At 50.2% G+C, this 19,703-nt stretch overlaps 1 protein-coding gene across 3 annotated transcripts in view; it reads right to left on the bottom strand.

Annotated features, from left to right (window-relative positions):
• Positions 1 to 10,817: 10,817 nt before the first annotated feature.
• The window catches only part of Hnf4a (hepatocyte nuclear factor 4 alpha), a 64,276-nt gene continuing 55,390 nt past the window's right edge, over positions 10,818 to 19,703 (bottom strand). For 2 of the 3 annotated variants that reach the window (XM_075962973.1, XM_075962971.1), the window contains exons 7-10: positions 19,495 to 19,650; positions 17,433 to 17,669; positions 14,624 to 14,776; positions 10,818 to 13,697 (exon numbers count right to left, since the gene is read on the bottom strand). In XM_075962973.1, the coding sequence (XP_075819088.1) occupies positions 13,555 to 13,697; positions 14,624 to 14,776; positions 17,433 to 17,669; positions 19,495 to 19,650 (689 nt within the window). In that variant the 3' untranslated portion in view covers positions 10,818 to 13,554. The remainder of the gene's footprint in view (positions 13,698 to 14,623; positions 14,777 to 17,432; positions 17,670 to 19,494; positions 19,651 to 19,703) is intronic. The other variant, XM_075962972.1, reaches the window with a different exon arrangement.

Here is a 19,703-nt window from a genome sequence, read left to right as displayed (position 1 = left end):
GAGGATTTCCAGTTAGAGTCTGGGTGGGCTGCATAGCCTGTCCTATCCTCACTATCTCCTGAAAGACCTCTTCTCCGTTTTATTACGTGGGCTATGAGGAGAGAGGTCGGAGGATAACCTGCCAAAGTTGATTCTCTTCCCGACCATGCAGGCCTCTCAGGGGTTGAGCACATGTTGCTGGCCCTGACAGCAAACATGTTCAGCCAGTGTGCTGGCTAGTCGTCAGAGAGGAGGGAGCCTCAGTTGAGAAGATGCCTCCATAAGATCAGGCTACATACAGAGCCAGGCAGTGGTGGTGCACATCTTTAATCCCATGGAAGTAGAGGCAGGCAGATCTCTGTGAGTTCAAGGCCAGTCTGGTCTAACAGCCAGAACTGTTACACAGGAAATCCTGTCTCAAAAAACCAAATAATAATAATAATAAAAATAAATAAAAGATTGGACTACAGGTAGGCCTCAGGGCATGTTCTTAGTGACTGTGGGAGAGTTCAGCCCATTGTGGGCAGAGTCACTTCTGGACAGGTGGTCCTGGGCTCTGTAAGAAAGAGAGCAAGCCATGGGGAGCAAGCCAGTAAGCAGCCCCTTTCCACGGCTTCTGCATCAGCTCCTGCCTCCAGATTCCTGCCCAGTTTGGGTTCCTGCCTTGGCTTCCCTCAACAGAGTCTGAGTGGGGTATGTAAGCTAAATAAACCCTTTCCTCCCCAAGCTGCTTCTGGTCATGATGTTCCGTCGTCACATGGCCCCCCAATACTCTTAAAGATGAGATTTTTAGATCTTTGGGTTGCTGTTGTTGTTTGTTTTGTTTCCTTTGTCTGTGTGGTCTGGAGACTGAACCAGAGCCTTGCACACGCTGGGCACACATGTGACAACACTGCCAGCCATTTTATAGGCGTGTTTGTCTGTCTTTTTCTTTCTTCCTTTCATACTTTCTTCCTTCCCGTCCTCTTTCTTTTCTGTTTTTAGTTCTTTTTTTTTTTGATATAAGGTCTTACTATCAAACAAGCCTATGCTGGCTCAAACTCACCATGTAGCCCAGGATGGCCTCCAACTGGATATCCTCCTGCCTCAGCCTTTCAAGTGCTGAGATGATAGCCTTGAGCAGCTATACCAGGACTCTTAGTGATCTGTGTAGCTCTCTTGTTTGTTCAGAAAAATAAAAACACTAGGCTGAGTGTGTGGCTCACTGGTGGAATGCTCCCCTAGCATAAAACCCGGGTGCCATCCCCAGCACTGCATAAACCAGATGTGGTGGGGGCACATCTGTAAGTTCAGCTCTTGGGGACAGAGGACGAGAAATTCACGACCAGCCTCAGCTACACAGAGAGAAGGAGATTATCCTGGACTGTATGGGGAAAACAGAAAAGAAAGAAGAAAATATAAGTAAAAAAAACCGTATTTATTAAGGGACTCCCCAAACTCTGAAGTCCTCACCCAGCTGCTCCAGGTCCCTTTGCCGCCGAGAACCGCCGTTCCCCACACTTCTCACTGTCCACACTGGCCCACACCTCCACTGTGCACCCCTTCTAGGGGGGCTGCTCCGTGGGCATCTCCAGATGGTCTCCCTCTGCTACTACAGAGGCTCTAGTCTCCTTAACAATGGAAGGTTTCCAGAAACTGCCGTTGTTCATGACTCTTCCTTAAATGGCCCCAATGTCACTTGTGATAAAACAGAAAGAGCAACAAGAGCACAGAAAAAAGAAAAGCTGACCAGAACCACAGGCCACAATCATCAGGTGATCTAACTGAGGCCCCTGTGGGATGTGTGATTTAAAGACGCTTCCTAATTTCAATGGCATTATAACGTGGGAAGAGGCGCGGCGAACTTTAAATTTTTGAGTACCGCTCAGGGGCAGTGTGGGCTAAGTCTGTGATGGGCTCTGATTCACAGGCCCCAAAGCGCTCAGCTCGGAGCAGCCACTCCCTTGGCATTGCTCAACTATCCCCTGACTCTTTGCAACCCAGGGCATCGCCCTCCTTCCAGGGCCAGCTTGGGTTTATGGCAACAATCGCTGCTCCTGCCAGACATGATCTCAAAGTCATAAAGAGTTTTATAGTTTCACTTGCCCCAAGATAAGGCTGGGGAGCCCTTCCCAAGGCCGGGCACAATCTCGGAGCTCGGGAGGAGGGGCTGGGCGTTGGGGACTGGTACAGGTTTTATGGCCCCCACTTCTCTAAAAATACCACGTTTCTCATAGTCTCGGCCTGAGTGTGCTTTTGAGGCCTCACCACCTGGAGTGCACTGACAATCACTCATTCGGGCACTCATTCATTCATTCTTTCTTTCTTTCATTCCCTTAGTCGTTTGGAATGGCATGTGGGACACAGTAACTTGTGTTTTCTTACCAGGCCACATCGTGCTGCCTGTGGATCCAGACAAGCTGCTTCCCTTCCTCTGCATAGTAAGACTTCATTCAACCTCCCCACAGCGAGCCTGTGTAGCACACAGTAGGCCCACAGCAAAGGAGCCGGAAACCTTTCTCTTTACCATCGGCGTTTGTCCTGTTTGCTTTCGCTGGACCTTATTCCCAGCCTCTGTGCGGTCTGGCCCAAGACAAGCCCTCACCTTTCACCTCCTTGCTACCTACACCCATTTAAATGAGATCAAGTCACTGTTCCCGCCCACCCCATCCCCCATCATCAAAATGCTTGAAGTCTTGCCTCCCATGCAGTCCAGATGTCAGAATGTTTCCAAACCTGGTCCCCTGAGCGCCTCTGTCGCCTACCTAGCAGCATCAACCCCTGGTAGCTGCAGCTGTCCCTGTGGTTTTGTCTTTCTTGAACATCTTACAGAGGATCACGGGGATTCTGCCGAGTCTGCCTGCCTCTTTCCCGCAATACAGAGCATTTGAGGTTTATGTTGGACGCACTGGTCATTTGTTCTCTCTCCTCTCCCTCTGCCCTACCCCTTCCCTATCCCTCTTTCTGTCTGACAAGGTTTCTTTGACTATGTAACCCCAGAACCTTGGCTCACCTGCCTCAGCTTCCTGAGTGCCTGGATAAGAGGCTAACACCACTCTTCCCAACTCGAAGTGAACTTCCCATCTCCAGCCCCAACTTCCCCCAGGATCTGGATATTTAGGGCTTCAGGAGGTATCTCATTGACATCTCAAGCAGCACTTGAAGCTCAACTCAAACCGTGGCTGGTCCACTCTTCCTCGTGCCCTCCCAGGGTGCCAGTGCCACCTTTGCTTTGCTTTTCTTCTTCAACAAGTTCTGGATTGCTCTCCTCTCATGTGACCTCCGGTCACGTGATCTTCTCTTGTGTGATGTTCTCTCACCGCCACCTGTACTTGGTCTCTATTGAAAATCTCTAGTGTGACCAAATAATGTGCACTGGATACCCCTGCCCTGCAGTGTTCTCAGGTCAGAAGCATGGGCCTGACATGGCTGTGTCCTAAAGTCAGCTGCCCCTTTTCCTAACTGAGGACTCTAAGGAAAGAACCAGAAGAACCAGCTTACTTACGCTGCTGGCTGAATTCAGCTCTGCTTGCTGCTTGCCAGCGAGGGGCACCTACATTCTTGCTGCGGAGTCCCCTTCATCTTCCCTCTCATACTCCTTATTTAATATGCCAGAAATTGCCCTGTCTTCTGCAGGGATAGCTAATGAGGTGAGGTGGGTTTGGGGCCTTAGTGAGGCTGGTAGAAGTCCTCACTGTAGGGCTAGAAGAGATGGCTCAGTGGGAAGCACCTGCTACCAAGCCTGATGATCATCCCTAGGGATCCACATGGTGGGAGAAAAGAACCAACTTTAGCTGGGTGGTGGAGACGCGTGTCTTTAATCCCAGCACTTGGGAGGCAAAGATGGGCGGATCTCTGAGTTCAAGGCCAGCCTGGTCTATAGAACTAGTTCTAGGAGAGCCAGGACTACACAGAAAAATCCTATTTCACAAAACAAAAACCAAACAAACTAAAAAAGTACCGGTTTCTGCAAGTTGTCCTCTACGCTCCATTCCCATGCCATGGTGCACACGGGGATCCCCCCCAACACACACACACACACACACACACACACACACACACACTAAAATGCCATGGTGCACCCGGGGATCCCCCCAACACACACACACACACACACACACACACACACTAAAATGTCATGGTGCACACGGGGATCCCCCCTAACACACACACACACTAAAATGCCATGGTACACATGGGGATTCCCCCCAACACACACACACACACACACACACACTAAAATGCCATGGTGCACACGGGGATCCCCCCAACACACACACACACACACACTAAAATGCCATGGTGCACACGGGGATCCCCCCACACACACACACACACACACACACACACACACACACACACACACTAAAATGCCATGGTGCACATGGGGATTCCCCTCAACACACACACACACACACACACACACACACACACACACACACACACTAAAATGCCATGGTGCACACGGGGATCCCCCCCAACACACACACACACACACACACACACACACACACACACACACTAAAATGCCATGGTACACATGGGGATTCCCCTCAACACACACACACACACACACACACACACACACACACACACACACTAAAATGCCATGGTACACATGGGGATTCCCCCCAACACACACACATACACACACACACACTAAAATGCCATGGTGCACATGGGGATCCCCCCTAACACACACACACACACACACAGAGACACACACACACACACACTAAAATGCCATGGTACACATGGGGATTCCCCCCAACACACACACACACACACACACACACACTAAAATGCCATGGTGCACACGGGGATCCCCCCAACACACACACACACACACTAAAATGCCATGGTGCACACGGGGATCCCCCCCAACACACACACACACACACACACACACACACACACACACACACACTAAAATGCCATGGTGCACATGGGGATTCCCCTCAACACACACACACACACACACACACACACACACACACACACACACACACTAAAATGCCATGGTGCACACGGGGATCCCCCCCAACACACACACACACACACACACACACACACACACACACACACACTAAAATGCCATGGTGCACATGGGGATTCCCCTCAACACACACACACACACACACACACACACACACACACACACACACACACACTAAAATGCCATGGTGCACACGGGGATCCCCCCCAACACACACACACACACACACACACACACACACACACACACTAAAATGCCATGGTACACATGGGGATTCCCCTCAACACACACACACACACACACACACACACACACACACACACTAAAATGCCATGGTACACATGGGGATTCCCCCCAACACACACACATACACACACACACACTAAAATGCCATGGTGCACATGGGGATCCCCCCTAACACACACACACACACACACAGAGACACACACACACACACACTAAAATGCCATGGTACACACGGGGATCCCCCCCAACACACATACACACACACTAAAATATCATGGAGCACACAGGCATCCTCCTACACACACAATAAGCAAATTGTACTTTAAAAATGTTGTAGCAGGTAAATGAGCGATAGATTGAAGAATCTATCCATGCACCTGCCCTCACCTGCACTGCTCCCAAGCTCACTGCCTTCAAGCTGTGTCTGTCTGTCTGTCATATAAACTGTTCTCAACATATCAGAAGAGGTCTTTCAAGTACACGAAGCAGGGCCTGGGAATGCAGCTCAATTGGTAGAGCATTTGCCTAGCACACGTGAGGTCCTGGGTTCAGTTGCCAGCACCGAATAAAACAGGGCTTGGTGACTAATACCTATAATTCCAGCACTCAGGGGATAGAGGCAGGAGTATCAAAAATTCAAAGTCGTCTTTGACTACATAGAAAATTCAAAGCCAATATGGGCTATACAAGGCCCAGTCTATAAAGGGGTGGGGTGGGGCCACAAGATGGCTCAGCAGGTACTTTCTACTTGACCTGAGTTCAACCCCTGGAGCCCACATGGTAGAAGAAAATAACCGACTCTAGAAAATGATCCTCTGGCATTCATATGCATGCCATGGCACAAACCTGAACAATTATAAACACACACACACGCATCTGCATGCGTGCACACACACACATGCACATGCATGCATGCACACACACACTCATAAATAAATGTCACTTTAAGAACAGAGTTGTTTGTGGTAGTGGCACCTTTAATCCAAGCACTCAGATGGCAGGTGCAGGCAGATCTCTGTGAGTTCAAGACTAGCCTAGCCTACACAGCCAGTTCTAGGACACATAGTGAGATCCTTCAAAAATAAAATAATAAATTAAAACAGAAAGAAGGACGCAGGAAATAAAGACAAGAAAAGATGAAGCAGGTTGAATTATTGCTTATTTAAAACTTCTAAGAACCTGGAGTTCTCACTGAAAATAAACTCCATTTATTTATAAAAAGACATCTCTGAGGCTCCAGAAAGCCCAGCCGGTCTGGCCCTACCTCTAAGAGCCCACAAAGCTCCCAGCACATCCTGGGCAACCTCTGAGTACCTGTCCAACGAACCTTTAGGCTGTTCTCCCCTCTTCTGAAGTTACTGCAGTGCAGACACGTGGCGGAGTACCCCAGTCTTTCCACCACGGTAGCACACTCTCCGCTTCACCTGGCCCATTGTGGCTTTCCCCTCAAATGTTAAGGTTTAGAAGACCAGTATTGTATAGGCATCGGTATTTTTAAAAATTTATCTTATTTTATATGCTTTGGTGGTTTTGCCATGGGTGTTGGGTTCCCTGGAACTGGTGTTACAGACAGTTGTGAGCTGCCATGTGGGTGCTAGGGATTGAACCCGGGTCCTCTGGAAGAACAAGCAGTGCTCTTAACCACTGAGCCACCTCTCCAGCCCCACAGCGACCTTCCAAACACATACACTGGCCACTGTCCTCCAGGACTCCTCTGTCCATCATCTGAGTCCCCACCCCTGTGAGCAGACAAGCAAGTATGCTTCTAGATGTAAGATGAGGGATGCTGGGAGATTTAACAGAGTCATGGGAATGCATCAGGTGACATGGTCCCCAATGTCTGCCCCTTTTCTGGTCTTTGTTTGTTTTTCTTTTCTTTTTTCTCCAAGATAGGGTTTCTCTGTGTAGTTCTGGCTATCCTGAAATTCACTCCGTAGACTAGGGTGGCCTCAAACTCACAGAGATCTCCCTGCCTCTGCCTTGTGAGAGCTGGGATTAAGGGCGTGTGCCACCACCGGCCATCTGGTCTTTCCTTCTGAAAACTCCAAGGAAAAGCTTCCCACTGGGTGAGAAGATGCCTTTGATATCTTTGTGATGCTTGTCAGTCACCCATCCCCCTTTATTTTTGAGAGCAGGTCTTACCATGGTGCCCAGGCTTGCTGAAAACTCACAGACTTAAGTCATCCTCCTGCCTTAAAGAATGAGACCAGCTCAGACTCTCAGTCTGTACTCAGGAGACAGAGTCTCAAAAACTAAAAACTTAAAACAAACAAGCACGCAGAAAGAAATGAAAGTAGAACTTTGCCCAGTTATTTCTGCCTACGGCATAAAGTTAGTTTCCTTTCCACCTTAGTTTTGGAGTCACTTCCTGTTTGTGTCAGTGGCTATTTTGAGTCTAAAGAGAATGTTTATGAACTGAAGAAAATGCTCAAGGGTGGAGAGGTCCAAGTGGCCTGTGCTGCGGCTCAGACGCAGATGGGGAATGCTGACCTCCTCCTGTCGGTAGGCCGTCATTGGCTTCTCGGGCTTCAACTCCACCTCAAGTGGACTTTTCGTCTGCCCCGCTTTAGCCTCTGAGTAGCTTTCCATCTACACGCGTGCCACTCCCTTTCCCCCGGCACCAGCAGTCTCTCCCTCCTTCCCAGCTCGCTGCCCCTCCTTGGCCCTCAACAGTGAGTGAGCTACGTGTTGCTGTTCCTCTACACGTGAGCAAGATGAGCTCTGGGAGGGAGGCGCCTCATGGCGCTACTTCTCTGTAATCCCAGAACGCCTCATCCTGGGTCTTTGCCCGTTGACCTTTGTCACTTTCCAGGGTTCTTCCCACTATGCCCACTGCACAAGGACTGAGTCATCAGTGGCTCCCCAGTGTCCTCGTGGTGGCCTCTGGAGTCAGACAATGGGCACCTGATCAGCTGTCACACCAGTTAAGAGCCTTTGGCAAGTCCCTTTCTTCTCCTGAGCCTGCTCCTTGACTTATATGACAGAACAGTAGCTGCTCAGAGAGTGGTGGAATTTCATTATGCCCGGCAAGGTAGGCGCAAAGAGGAAGCATTCCAGGAACATTGACTTGACATCATGACCCTACTCCACCATCAAACAGCTGTAAGGGATTCTGGGACCTTGGTCTCTTGGACCTCAGCTTGGACAGATACACAGACAGGAGAAATGTCAATCAAAGGTGATCTGGGCTCGACAACGGAGGAAGGTGGCAGTCTCGTCAATTTGGGATGATAGGTCATTCGTGCTACCTGAGACTTTCTTTGGCTCCTCAGGCTTCCTGTCACTCAGTGCTCTCTGTGTTTCTGGCCCTACTGTGAGCACTGAGGCCCTGCTGGGGATGCTAGGGTAAGAAGCTTCTGGTTCGTGTGTTGGAAAAGAACCTTTAAGGGAGGGCTGGCAGGAAGAGCCCCCTAGAAGGCCCAGGTCTCAGTCAGCCTGTAGTTTCTTCACTTTTCTCACTTGGGGTTTTACTGTCTCAGAATGAGGGTACTACTGTTTGCCACCTTCCGGATATTGTTTAGCAGCTGAAATGGGAACCAAATTCGAGGCTCTGACTGCCTACACTGAGCCTGGAGGGCAAAGGGCAGGTGAGGTGGAGGAACCAAGGTCGGGGAATTTATGGCAGTCTGAGGTTTATGGTTTTGATATGGATTTATTAAGCACAGTTTAGGGCCAAAATGTTCTCCTCCGGTCCCCACCCCCACAGCCATGTTGGCAGGAGTGGAAACAGCTTATTGCAACATCATCCAAACATTTCCTGGTGTTCAGGGCTAAGGGGAGGGACAGGAAGCTGGAAGTGACCCCGGGACCCAAGAAGGGCAGTTAGTGGGTGCCCCTGAAGATGGAAAGTGAATGGCTAGTCTCTCCTCAGAAACTGTTTGAGGGTAACCTCCCTGCAGTCAGTACCCCTGGTTTACAGCTGGGGTTTGCGGAAGTGGAGCGGTCTGCCCTGCAATCTGCCCTGCACGGCACTGACTGCAAAGAGCTACAAACGCCACTGTAGCTGGGCATCAGAAGGTCCCCCATCCCTGGATGCTCTGGGGTGCTGGATACATGGGTTTTCCATGAGAAGAGCCCTGCTGTCCCATTGGTCAGTTGTGATGGTGAGATGACCCACTGTGGCCAGTTTTAGATCACTGACAATATCAGGAAAAGAGTTGGGAAGAGAAGTGGGTACCCAGCTTCCACATGCTGGCTCTAGCTCAGCCCTCACAAATGCGGGGATGTGATCTGTAGGGGCCGGACAGATCACTACAGGCTGACTGAGACCTGGGCCTTCTAGGGGGCTCTTCCTGCCAGCTCTCCCTTAAAGGTTCTTTTCCAACACACGAACCAGAAGCTTCTTACCCTAGCATCCCCAGCAGGGCCTCAGTGCTCACAGTAGGGCCAGAAACACAGAGAGCACTGAGTGACAGGCAGCCTGAGGAGCCAAAGAAAGTCTCAGGTAGCACGAATGACCTATCAGCATACCTAAGAGGAAGGGACCAAGATGACTAGCGGCCTGGCTGGAGATGGTCACGCACACACACACATACCACTTGGTTATTCTTGCTCTTGTTACATCTTATTACGTCCATGTGTCTCAAAGATTGAGGTGGCCCCTAGAAGAGCTCCATCTTGGAGCCTCTGACTAGTCTTCCAAATCTTTGCACGTCCTCTCTCTCATCCCTTCCCTGTTTAGGAGGGAAGACCCGCTTTTGCTCTCCCCATACACCTGCTACCAAGGTTGGGGCTGGGAAAGTAGATCCGTTAGTAAAGCGCTTGTCTTGTAAACATGAGGAACTGAGTTCAATCCCCAGAACCCATGTATCAAGGCTAGGTGTGGAGTCACATACTTTAAAAATATTTAATGTGCACGAGTGTTTTCCCTGCATGTGTGCCTGTGTACCACATTTGTGTTTGGTGCCTTTGGAGGCCAGAAGGGGGAGTTGGATTTCCTGGAACTGGAGCTATAGACGGTTGTGAACCATCGTGTGGGTGCCAGGAATTGAACCCTGGTCCTCTGGGAGAGCAGTTGGTGCTCTTCATCCATGAGCCATCTCCCTAGGCCCTGGCAAAAGCTTTCAATCCCAGTGATGAAGACAAACAGATCCTTTGCCGGGGTTTGCTGGCCACTAGCCTAGCCTAATCAGTGGACTCCATGCCAGTGAGAGACCTTGTCTCCAGAAACAAGATGGATGATGCCCTTGAAACAACACACAAAAAACACAGGAAATCATTCTCTGCCCTCCCTGGGCATCAGCACATATACACGTGCAGTCTTCCACATGCAAATGCAAAAGCACACGCGTGCATGTTCACACACACACACACACACACTCACACACACACACACACACACGCAAGCACACACACACACACACACACACACACGCAAGCACGCGCGCACACACACACACACACGCACAGATGGGGTGGGGTGGGATGGGATTTCTCCCTCTGCTTTTCAAAGAAAATCACCTCCCTGAGCCTCAGTTTTGCCATCTATATGATAGGAGATTATCCATAAAGTTTAAGCTCTAGGCAGGAAGACTGAAAAGGAGGCAATCTTACCCAGCACGAATGTCCCAGACTCTTATTCTGACACCAAGGGGAAAAAAGACACCAATACAAGGGCTTAGAAAACATACGTGCCATTTATTATTTTTGGATAAAATTATGCTAAAACACAAGAATAAGAACCTATTTTGAGATTTTTGAAGGTTTTTTTGACCCCTTAGGCAGTAATGGTGGGATTTGGGGCTCAGTGTGGGACCCCAGTGATGTTTGCATGTGCAAACTAGTCTGAGGGGGGGTACTTTATGAATGCTGGGTACGAAGTTCACTATTTCTATTACCAGGGTAGGCCACAGAGAACGGCCAGGGTGAATGGCGTGGTTGTCACAAGAAAGCAAGGACATCTGTGTCCAATCCTCCCTTCTCTTGTGTCCACTTCAGGAAAGCCTCCTGAATGCTGGAAGCTTCTGAGAGTTCCCTGAACAAAGGAGAGTGGTCTCGGGGGAAAAGCTTAGCACCCACCTTTCTCTACCACCAGCTTGTACTTAGTCCATCGTATTATAGCAGGACCAAAACTCAGAAGGAAAAAACTCCAACATAGTGTCCTCAGCTTATAATCAGAAGGGTAAACTTTTATTTCACGTTTCCCATATTGTAATAGCTATTAGTGTGGAATGGATTTCTCCTTCAGAAAGGATGGACGGGGGCAACGGCTGACCCCTACACCAGAAGACTGCTACCCCTGAAGGTCAACATTTCCTACCCCTCTCATGAACATCACTGGGGATGGAGAGGCAAAGAGTGGGAGGCAATGTCCAGGAGGAGGCTAGCTGTCCACCAGAGCAGTTTGAGCGATCTGCCTGGAGCCTCTGGGAGCACTGGAGTGAGGATGGCCAAGGAAGCCTTGAGGGCTCTGAGCATGGACAAGTCTGTCCTGAGACCCAAGACATAGCCTAAGGGATTAAGGACAACCCATCCTGACCATCCCGGACTGTGGTGTTCTTTTTCTTTAAGCAGGTGGCCCCAGTACCCCTCCGTTTTACAGAGGACCCTATCACTGAAGTTGGGATTTCTGGACACTGGGATGCTAGCTCCACCCACTCAGAAGTGCCAGCCCTGATGGAACATGATAGTTAATCTTATGGCTCTTTCCTCCTGCTTATCACACCTCCAGCCTTGGAAACATTGGTCAGTGGCACTTTGTAGGGGCTCCTCAAAGCCATCCAGAGTCAGGCAGTGGCTAAGTGCTGACTGCTGGGGATTAGCAGTTCCAGGATGCAGCTTGCATGCAGCTTCTCAAGCAAGCCTGGCCCAGGCTTTCTTATCCCTCTCCTGCCCCTCACCCAGACTATCTCAGCCCTGGACTCCCAGACTAGACCAGTCCCTCTTCCAGGAACCACACCCTTGCTGCTCCTCACTCACACTTGGGGAGAGTAAAGGACAGGAGTCACGAATCCGCTCGGCTACTTCTCAGCAAACAGGATTCTTGATTTCCAGTGGGACTTTAGAACACCCTCTAGCTGACACGTTCTGGAAAGAGCAAGCCTCTGGCGTTGATACTGGTAAAGGATGGTGAAATCTCTGAGCTCCATCACAGGGGAGACAAGAGCTTCCTATGAGGCAGTTAAGATCCTGTACTTTAATCTTCTGAAGATTCTATGAGATAGTGGATGTCAATGCCTATGGCACCATCTGGGAGTATGAGAGAGCTTGACAGGCCCTGGGGACGGCCCTGATCCATTGCTTTGTCCCAGCCCCAGGCTCTAGTCTGGCCTCCTTACTCCGTCTCAGTAGCCCTACCTCTGCAGGATGTGTTCAGCTTCTGACAGCACCACACCGCAGCTACTTCTGACTTCAGTCTAGCATTCAAGGTTCCATAGTCCCCAGTGTGTGTCCCATCTCAGTGCTATGGAAACGGATTTCTTCATTGTCTCCCTCCCACACTATGTTTCTTACCCCTGAGCCTTCATTCAGGCTCCTGGAAACTGGTCTGTCACCTGCTGTGCTAGCCAGAAGCCCACTCTTTCCTCTCAAAGGACAGAGGCAGAGCTTGCCTCTCTCTAGATGCTTTCCCCATGGCTCCCAACATCTCTCTACATTCTGTTGCAATTGTCTCCCCTTGGATGACTCTCTGCTATAGGAAGCCATAGGGCTCATCGCTCCAAAGGTATAGCCTAGTACGGGAGGGAAGAATCATGCTGGTGTTGGCAGAGTGGGGAGAGAGGTGGTGACTCCTACCCTCTGCCTCACCCGGGTCAGTGCTTACAAAAGGTTCTCAGCATGAATGGGGAAATGGTTGCCACATCTTTCTCAGCCTCCCGAGAGGTGGCTTTGGAGAAGACAGAATGGCTGAGGAAGGTAACAGTGGAGGATGGGAAAGGGGGTCGCCTGAGGTTGGAAGAGAGGAGTACCACACTGCAAGCTGACTCAGCCTCAGGAGCTTTGCATCCAGACCCCTGACCAGCACCAGGAAGGAAGAGGCCCCAGCAGCGGGAGGGAAAGGGAGCTGTGTTTCAACAAGGTCCTGCAACATCTGCAGACAGTCATCCTTCGGGGAGAAGAAGCTGAGGGAAGATACGGATGAAGATGAAGACAGTGGCTTCAACTTGGGAAAAGTGGTCCAGGCAGCAGAAAACTTCCCAGCTGGGGGCTCCTCAAGGCAAAGCCCTGCCCTCCGGGGTGTGGGGTCAGGGGTGGCAATGCATGTGGAATTCAGCCCATGGTTTTGGGCTCTGCACCCTTTCCATGGTTGCTCTGGGAACGGCCCCTTTTGTCACATCTTCCTTGCTGTGACTAAGTTACACCCAGGTGCTCTCTGAGGGTGTGAGCCAGCAGAACCCCTGACCCCCAGCGGCTTGCTAGATGACTTCTTGCTTGGTGATAGTTGGCTGGGGGATGGCAGAGGGAGGCTTGACAATGGTGGCAATGGCTCCAGGCAGAAGCTTGTAGGGTTCAGATCCTGAGCCACTTGGTGGTGATGGCTGTGGAGTCTCAGGGGTGGCTGAAGGGAGAAAGAAATAGAAGTCACTCAAGATTCCAGCCTTTGTGGGAATAACCAAAGAGCCTGGGAAAGCCCTCCCACCTGCTGAGACATTATATAAAATAAGATGACGGATCCAATTCCTAAGGTTGTTACAGCTCAAACTTCTACGTTCTATGAAGTCCTCCCAGCCATCTGTCCACCGTTTGATACGGAGACTCAGGCTGCTTTTCCCAGGCCAGGGCCCAGGTGTGACTGTTCCCAAAGGGAATACAAAGTGTGATAAAAATATTCTGACTCAGAAGAAAGAGCAGAAACTGAGGCCTTGAGCTAACTGGTTTGAAACTGGCATGTCTTCAGTCTTTGGGAGAAGAGTAACACAAACGAAGAGGCTTCATTCCCATCGCAGTTTGGGTGAGTGACTTTCACCTGCGTGGCTACTTTCATTTTGAAGACAACTTTCCCAAGACCAAACTCAATGAAATCCCTTTCATCCCAGTGGCCACCTCATCCCATTGACGATTAGTCACTGACGATTTCCCCTCAGAGGATGGCCGTAGCCTAGTGGGCAGTCCTACTGAACTGCCAGTCTCTTTCAGCTGCCCAGAGGATGGCGTCATTCATCAGGCCAGCCCTATTTCAACGAACACTTTCACCCGGTGGACGATTTCATCTAATGGAAATCTCAGCCCAACAAACAAGCTCAACGGTCCCCTCACCTAGTGGCTTGCCTCATTTGGTAGACATTGTCCGTCACCTTGCTGAATGCATAGCCTCACTGAATAAAGAGCTTTAACCAACAACACCCTTATCCCCACCCCCATTCCTTGCTCTGGAACACAGAGAACTGTGTTCTTGGTTCCACCTTCTAGACGCAATCTTCCCTTGCCTCCTTTCTTAGGTCCCCCCCTCCTTACCCCTTACAGGGTAGACCCCAGGCTGCCCACCTGCCTGCCCCCTGGGTCGGGGCCACTCACACATCTGTCCATTGCTGAGGTGAGAGGGCATCGTGTTGGCAACTATGACATTGGTGCCCATGTGTTCCTGCATCAGGTGAGGGTGCAGGGGGTGGTGGGCGTGGGGTGCATCACTGGCCGACCCTGTAGACGGAAACGAGGGCATCAGTCAGAACCAGAAGTCTTGGGAAAGAACCACAGCCTTGTGGCATCATTTCCCCAGTGTGGCGGTCCGCCTAGAAATGTGAAAATCACCAGGCGTGTCTGTGGGCTTCGTGGCTTGAAAGAAACCAGCACTTCTGAGTTTAAATACAATGAGTGAGCTCTTTGGTTTCATGGTAAAATGGTCAGTGGGCGCCTATCTTGTCCTGGGCACTGGCTTATGGCACTTTCAATTCTTTACACAATTTCATCCTCCTGTTAGTTCTAGAGAATGAACACCATTATCATCCATACTACAGATGGAATAACAGTATCCAGAGGGATTATCTCGCCCAAATGTGTCTGGCGAACAGACCACAACTCCTGATGCTGGTGGCAATGGCACCTGAGCCACCACAGCCGCCAGCTCACAGGGTCGCTGAGAATGCACTGAGTTCCTGCCTGACAGTGGTCCTCAGGTGGGGTGATTTTGTCCTCTTCTGGAAGACAGTTTCTGGAGATATTTTTTATTGTGATTCCTGGAGAGATTCTACTCATATCTCACGGACACAGGACAGACGTGCAGCTAAACAACACGCAGAACATCTCTGCTCAGAAGAACCACGCCTCTCCAAATAGCAACAGTGCGGGGGCAGAGAGCCTTGGCTTCCATCAGGAGGTGGCTGCACCCTGCATCGCTTCTCCAGCCTCCGGTTCTACTTCTCATACTGACTCTGTCACCCACCGCAGACCTATCTGTTGAGGGGCTAGACCTGAGGGGTGATCGTGGTCTGTGGTTAGAGTTACCGTCTCACAGCCAACCTCAGCTCTGGCTCAGCTACGCTGCGTGGGGAGCACCATCCAAGGCTTGTCTGCCCTGTCTCTGCTTCATCACTCTCCCATTCGCCCGGTGCCTACTCTGTGATGCTCTCCACACCTGGTTTCCATCCCCCAAACCCTCTGATGCTGCTCACAGCAAAGGACCGAGACCCTGCAAGCTTCCACTCTCCTCTCTCTCTCCTAGTCCTTCATTGATTTCTAACTTCGTCCCTTCCCCACACCCTCCCCTCCCTTTTCTTCCTTTAGCGTACCTTTCCCCCTTCCTCTCTCCTCCCCTCATTTAACCCCACTGTAGCCCTGTCATCCTGAAAGCACACCTTTTTTTTTTTTTACTCTATAATTTTCCTGCCTTTCTCCCATGCCCCTGATGGGTCTTTTCTAAAGCCTTCTATGACACAGCTTCTGACTTCTGATGCTAGAAAACCCAAGGCTGCCTTTCCTCTATTGCTGGGCCATCGACTCACAGTCGAGGTTTGTCCCATTTGAATATCCAACACACCTCTCCTGTCAAGTCCAGATGGATCTTCTGGGTCATTTGCTCACCACCCGAGACCCAGATTCAAGTCGTCCCCCCATCTTCCTTGCCAGTAAATTATTCCACCATTGTTTCTGCCACTCAAAGCAGAACTTGACCCTTTACTTTTTCTCTTCTGTCACTCCCTGCTTCAGCATCCGTGGCATCCAGAGAGCCTCTCCTTCTCTGCCTGCTCTACCTCCACATTTTCAGCCACCATTGTCTCAGATGGCAGAAGAGAGTAACATTCCTGGGCGCTTCCACTGCCCCCTGTAATTCACTATTGACCCCTAAATCAGACTGGCCTGTTTAAAATTTAGCTGCATTTTCAGTCTCTTGACAAGAGTTGCAGAGAGAATAAAACACAATTCCATTCCCCATTTTTCTTCCTATCTTCCCTCCCTCCCTTTCTTTCTTCTTCCTTCCCCACCTCCCTCCCTCCCTCCCTTCCTTCCTTCCTCCCTCTTTTCTCCTTCCTTCCTTTTCTTCCTTCCTTCTTTTCTCTCATTCTTTCTTTCCAAAGCCTCATTATATTTCCCAGGCTGCCTCACAAATCCACTGTCCTCCTGCCTCAGCTTCTCTGTTGCTGGAATTACACAGTTTGCTCCTATATAAAACTCATTCTTCTTTTCAAGACATGGTTTCTCTACGCATACCTGGCTCTCCTGGAACTTTGTAGACCAGGCTGGCCTTCCGCTCAGAACTCAGAGATCCACCTGCCTCTCTCTGCCTTCCAAGAGCTGCAATTAAAGGAATGTGTGGACCACCACTGCCTGGCCAAAAGTGACATTTTTGATCATGGCCCATCAAGCCCTGTTTATGACTTGGTTTCTAATTAATTTCCACCTTCATCTCCTCCATCTCTTACACAAATCTTAGCTCAGAGCTTGGAACCAATAACTTCTGCTTGGAATACTTTTCAAGATATTAAAATCTACTTATTTTTATCCACCAGTCTTAGACACCACTTCAGGGAGGCATCTCTTGGTCGACTCAGCTAAAGGTCCTCACATAACCCATTTTTAATGGGTTTAACATCCATGAAATTCTCCCCTCCTTCCAAGAGTGATTGACTGACTCATGCTAGACCCTCAGTGTCTGAACAAAGGGACCTCTGTCCTTATCTCCACATTTTTCCTGATGACAAACCGAGGTCCTACACACAAGCGGATAGTCCAAGGCTCCCACTGAGGAAGCGCTGAAGTCTAGAGGGCCAGCGTAGGTCCACGAGAAGCCTGTCTCCCAAGAGCCAGCACTACAGATCAACAAAGAGAGGACACCCCCGCCATGCCCCGTGCTCCAGACCTCCAAGCAGCATCTCCTGCAGCAGGTTGTCGATCTTGGCCATGCCAAAGAGCTTGATGAACTGGATCTGTTCGATCATCTGCCAGGTGATGCTCTGTAGGGTTGGCAGCAGCAGCAGCAGCTCGCCGAAGCGGCCCCGAGAGTCGTACTGACGGTCATTGATGTAGTCCTCCAGGCTCACCTGCACCTGCGACCGCAGCCGCTTGATCTTGCCCGGGTCACTCAGTCCCTTGGCATCTGCAATGGGAGAGGTGGTCAGGGAGCACCAAAACCCCTAACCTGTAGGCTCCAACTGGGCGACTTACTGACCTTGGAACACAGGGAATCTTTTTTCTTAATTAATTTATTATTAATGATTTATTTATCTTATTTTATGTGTACTGGTGTTTTGCCTATGTGTATATCTGTGCAAGGATGTCAGATCCCCTGAAACTGGAGTTACAGACAGTTGTGAGCTGCCATGAGGGTGCTGGGAATTGAACCTCTGCAAGAGCAGCCAGTCCTCTTAATTGCCAAGCCATCTTTCCAGCCCCATGAACCAGGGAGTCTTAACCTGGGACAAGATAGTGCTGGGACAAGAATTTGGGGTCCTCAACAGCTAGCTTCCTCTAGAACAAATAGTGGTTTAAGATCCAGGCTTAAAAAGAGACAAAGCCTGGCACTTCACGTTACAGTCTCACTTCTCTTTATAGTTGTCTTACGCTGTGCTATGGATCAAACTGAGAGTCTTGCACACACTAGGCTGATGCTCTTCTATTGAGAGCCCTAGTCTCTCTTTGTCTCAGGCAAGGGGAAACAAGGAAGACTCAGCCAGTTCATGCAACTATTTGCCGGCAGAACTATGATGTGAACTTGGGGTTTCTGGCCCACAGATGAGATTCCACCATCCAGACCCTGCACTGGCCACATCAAGATAGTTTCCCCTCCCCTTTCCTGCCTGCTGCTCTCTGTCACCTGGGGACCCCACTGAGGCTTCAGTTCCTCTGGCAGAAAGAGACCCCGCCCATACTTTGCACTTTCTTTTATTCAGTCAATTATCTTTATTGAATACCTGTTCTATACCGGCCTGGACTAGGTCCCCCTGCCCTCAACCAAGCTGCTGACTCTGCCTTGGGGCCAGGACTATCGCAGCTGTGGCTGAGGAATGACCACCCTCTCAGCCCAGAGTTTTGCACCACAGGACTGGAACTAGACCCTTGCCCTCTGGGAAATGGGAATTGCAAGCAGAAAGCAAGACCGTGAGTTGGAGAGACATGTCTAAATTAACAGCCCAAAGTACAAATTTGTGTTCTTCAGGTTCCTAGTTGTGTGACCTTGCTGAATCAATCAGCCTCTCTACACTTTCTCCCTGTTTGGATCTGGGGTGAAGATGGTTCCTAACTCACGGGAATCATGCTATATGTACTCTGCATGAAATGTTTAAAACTGCGCACCTGGGCGGCCTCAATAAATGGCAGTCATTTTCCTCTTGGCTGCTTTTAATTGCTAGAGGCCATCTCTGCGAAATCAGGGACCAGCACCAAGGACAGCGCCGAGCGCCCAGCGGTCCTGCACTCCAGCAGGTAAGGGAAGACAGCAAGTCTCAGATAATGAGAAACAAAAGCAGGCTTTGTGCAAAGATTTGACTACAGACGTACTGTGCAAACTCAGGGATAAGAGTCAGCACAGTCATCAGGGAGAGGACAGAGAGAGACTGAAGGAAGGTGGGGGAGGGGATTCGGTATCCTCATTCCAGCAAGTGAAGGGTAGAAGAGGCTGTCTGTCGCTGACAGGACAGGAGTAATGCGTATTGCTGAAAGCTGCAGCGCTGATCAACAGAGACAGGAGGGCAGCAGTAATGGAGGGTGGGAGAAAGGATGCTCGGGATGATGGACAAGAAGGAAGGTAGGAAAAGTAAAACCCAGGCCTTTGCAATCTGTGCCCTGCAAAGCCCTTCCTCCCTGGGAACTCTGGTCTGCCTCATGGGGTTGATGAATGACTTCTGGTGTCATAAGGCAAGTGAGTCCATCAGGAACGTGACGATAGGTTTGGGGATGCGAAGCCTAGGAGGTGAGGACGGTACCTGGGTCGAAGAAGATGATGGCCTTGAGGCAGGCATATTCATTGTCATCGATCTGCAGCTCCTGGAAGGGCAGGACCAGCTCATCGAGGATGCGAATGGACACACGGCTCATCTCTGCTAGCTCTGGGCAGTGCCGAGGGACAATGTAGTCATTGCCTGGATGGGTGGAGGGGGGAAGATGGGACTGTCACCTTGGTTGACTCTTGTCA

The sequence above is a fragment of the Microtus pennsylvanicus genome, chromosome 2 (genome assembly GCF_037038515.1).
Source record: "Microtus pennsylvanicus isolate mMicPen1 chromosome 2, mMicPen1.hap1, whole genome shotgun sequence".
NCBI lineage: Eukaryota > Metazoa > Chordata > Mammalia > Rodentia > Cricetidae > Microtus > Microtus pennsylvanicus.
This window is presented reverse-complemented; position numbering and strand designations above follow the sequence as displayed.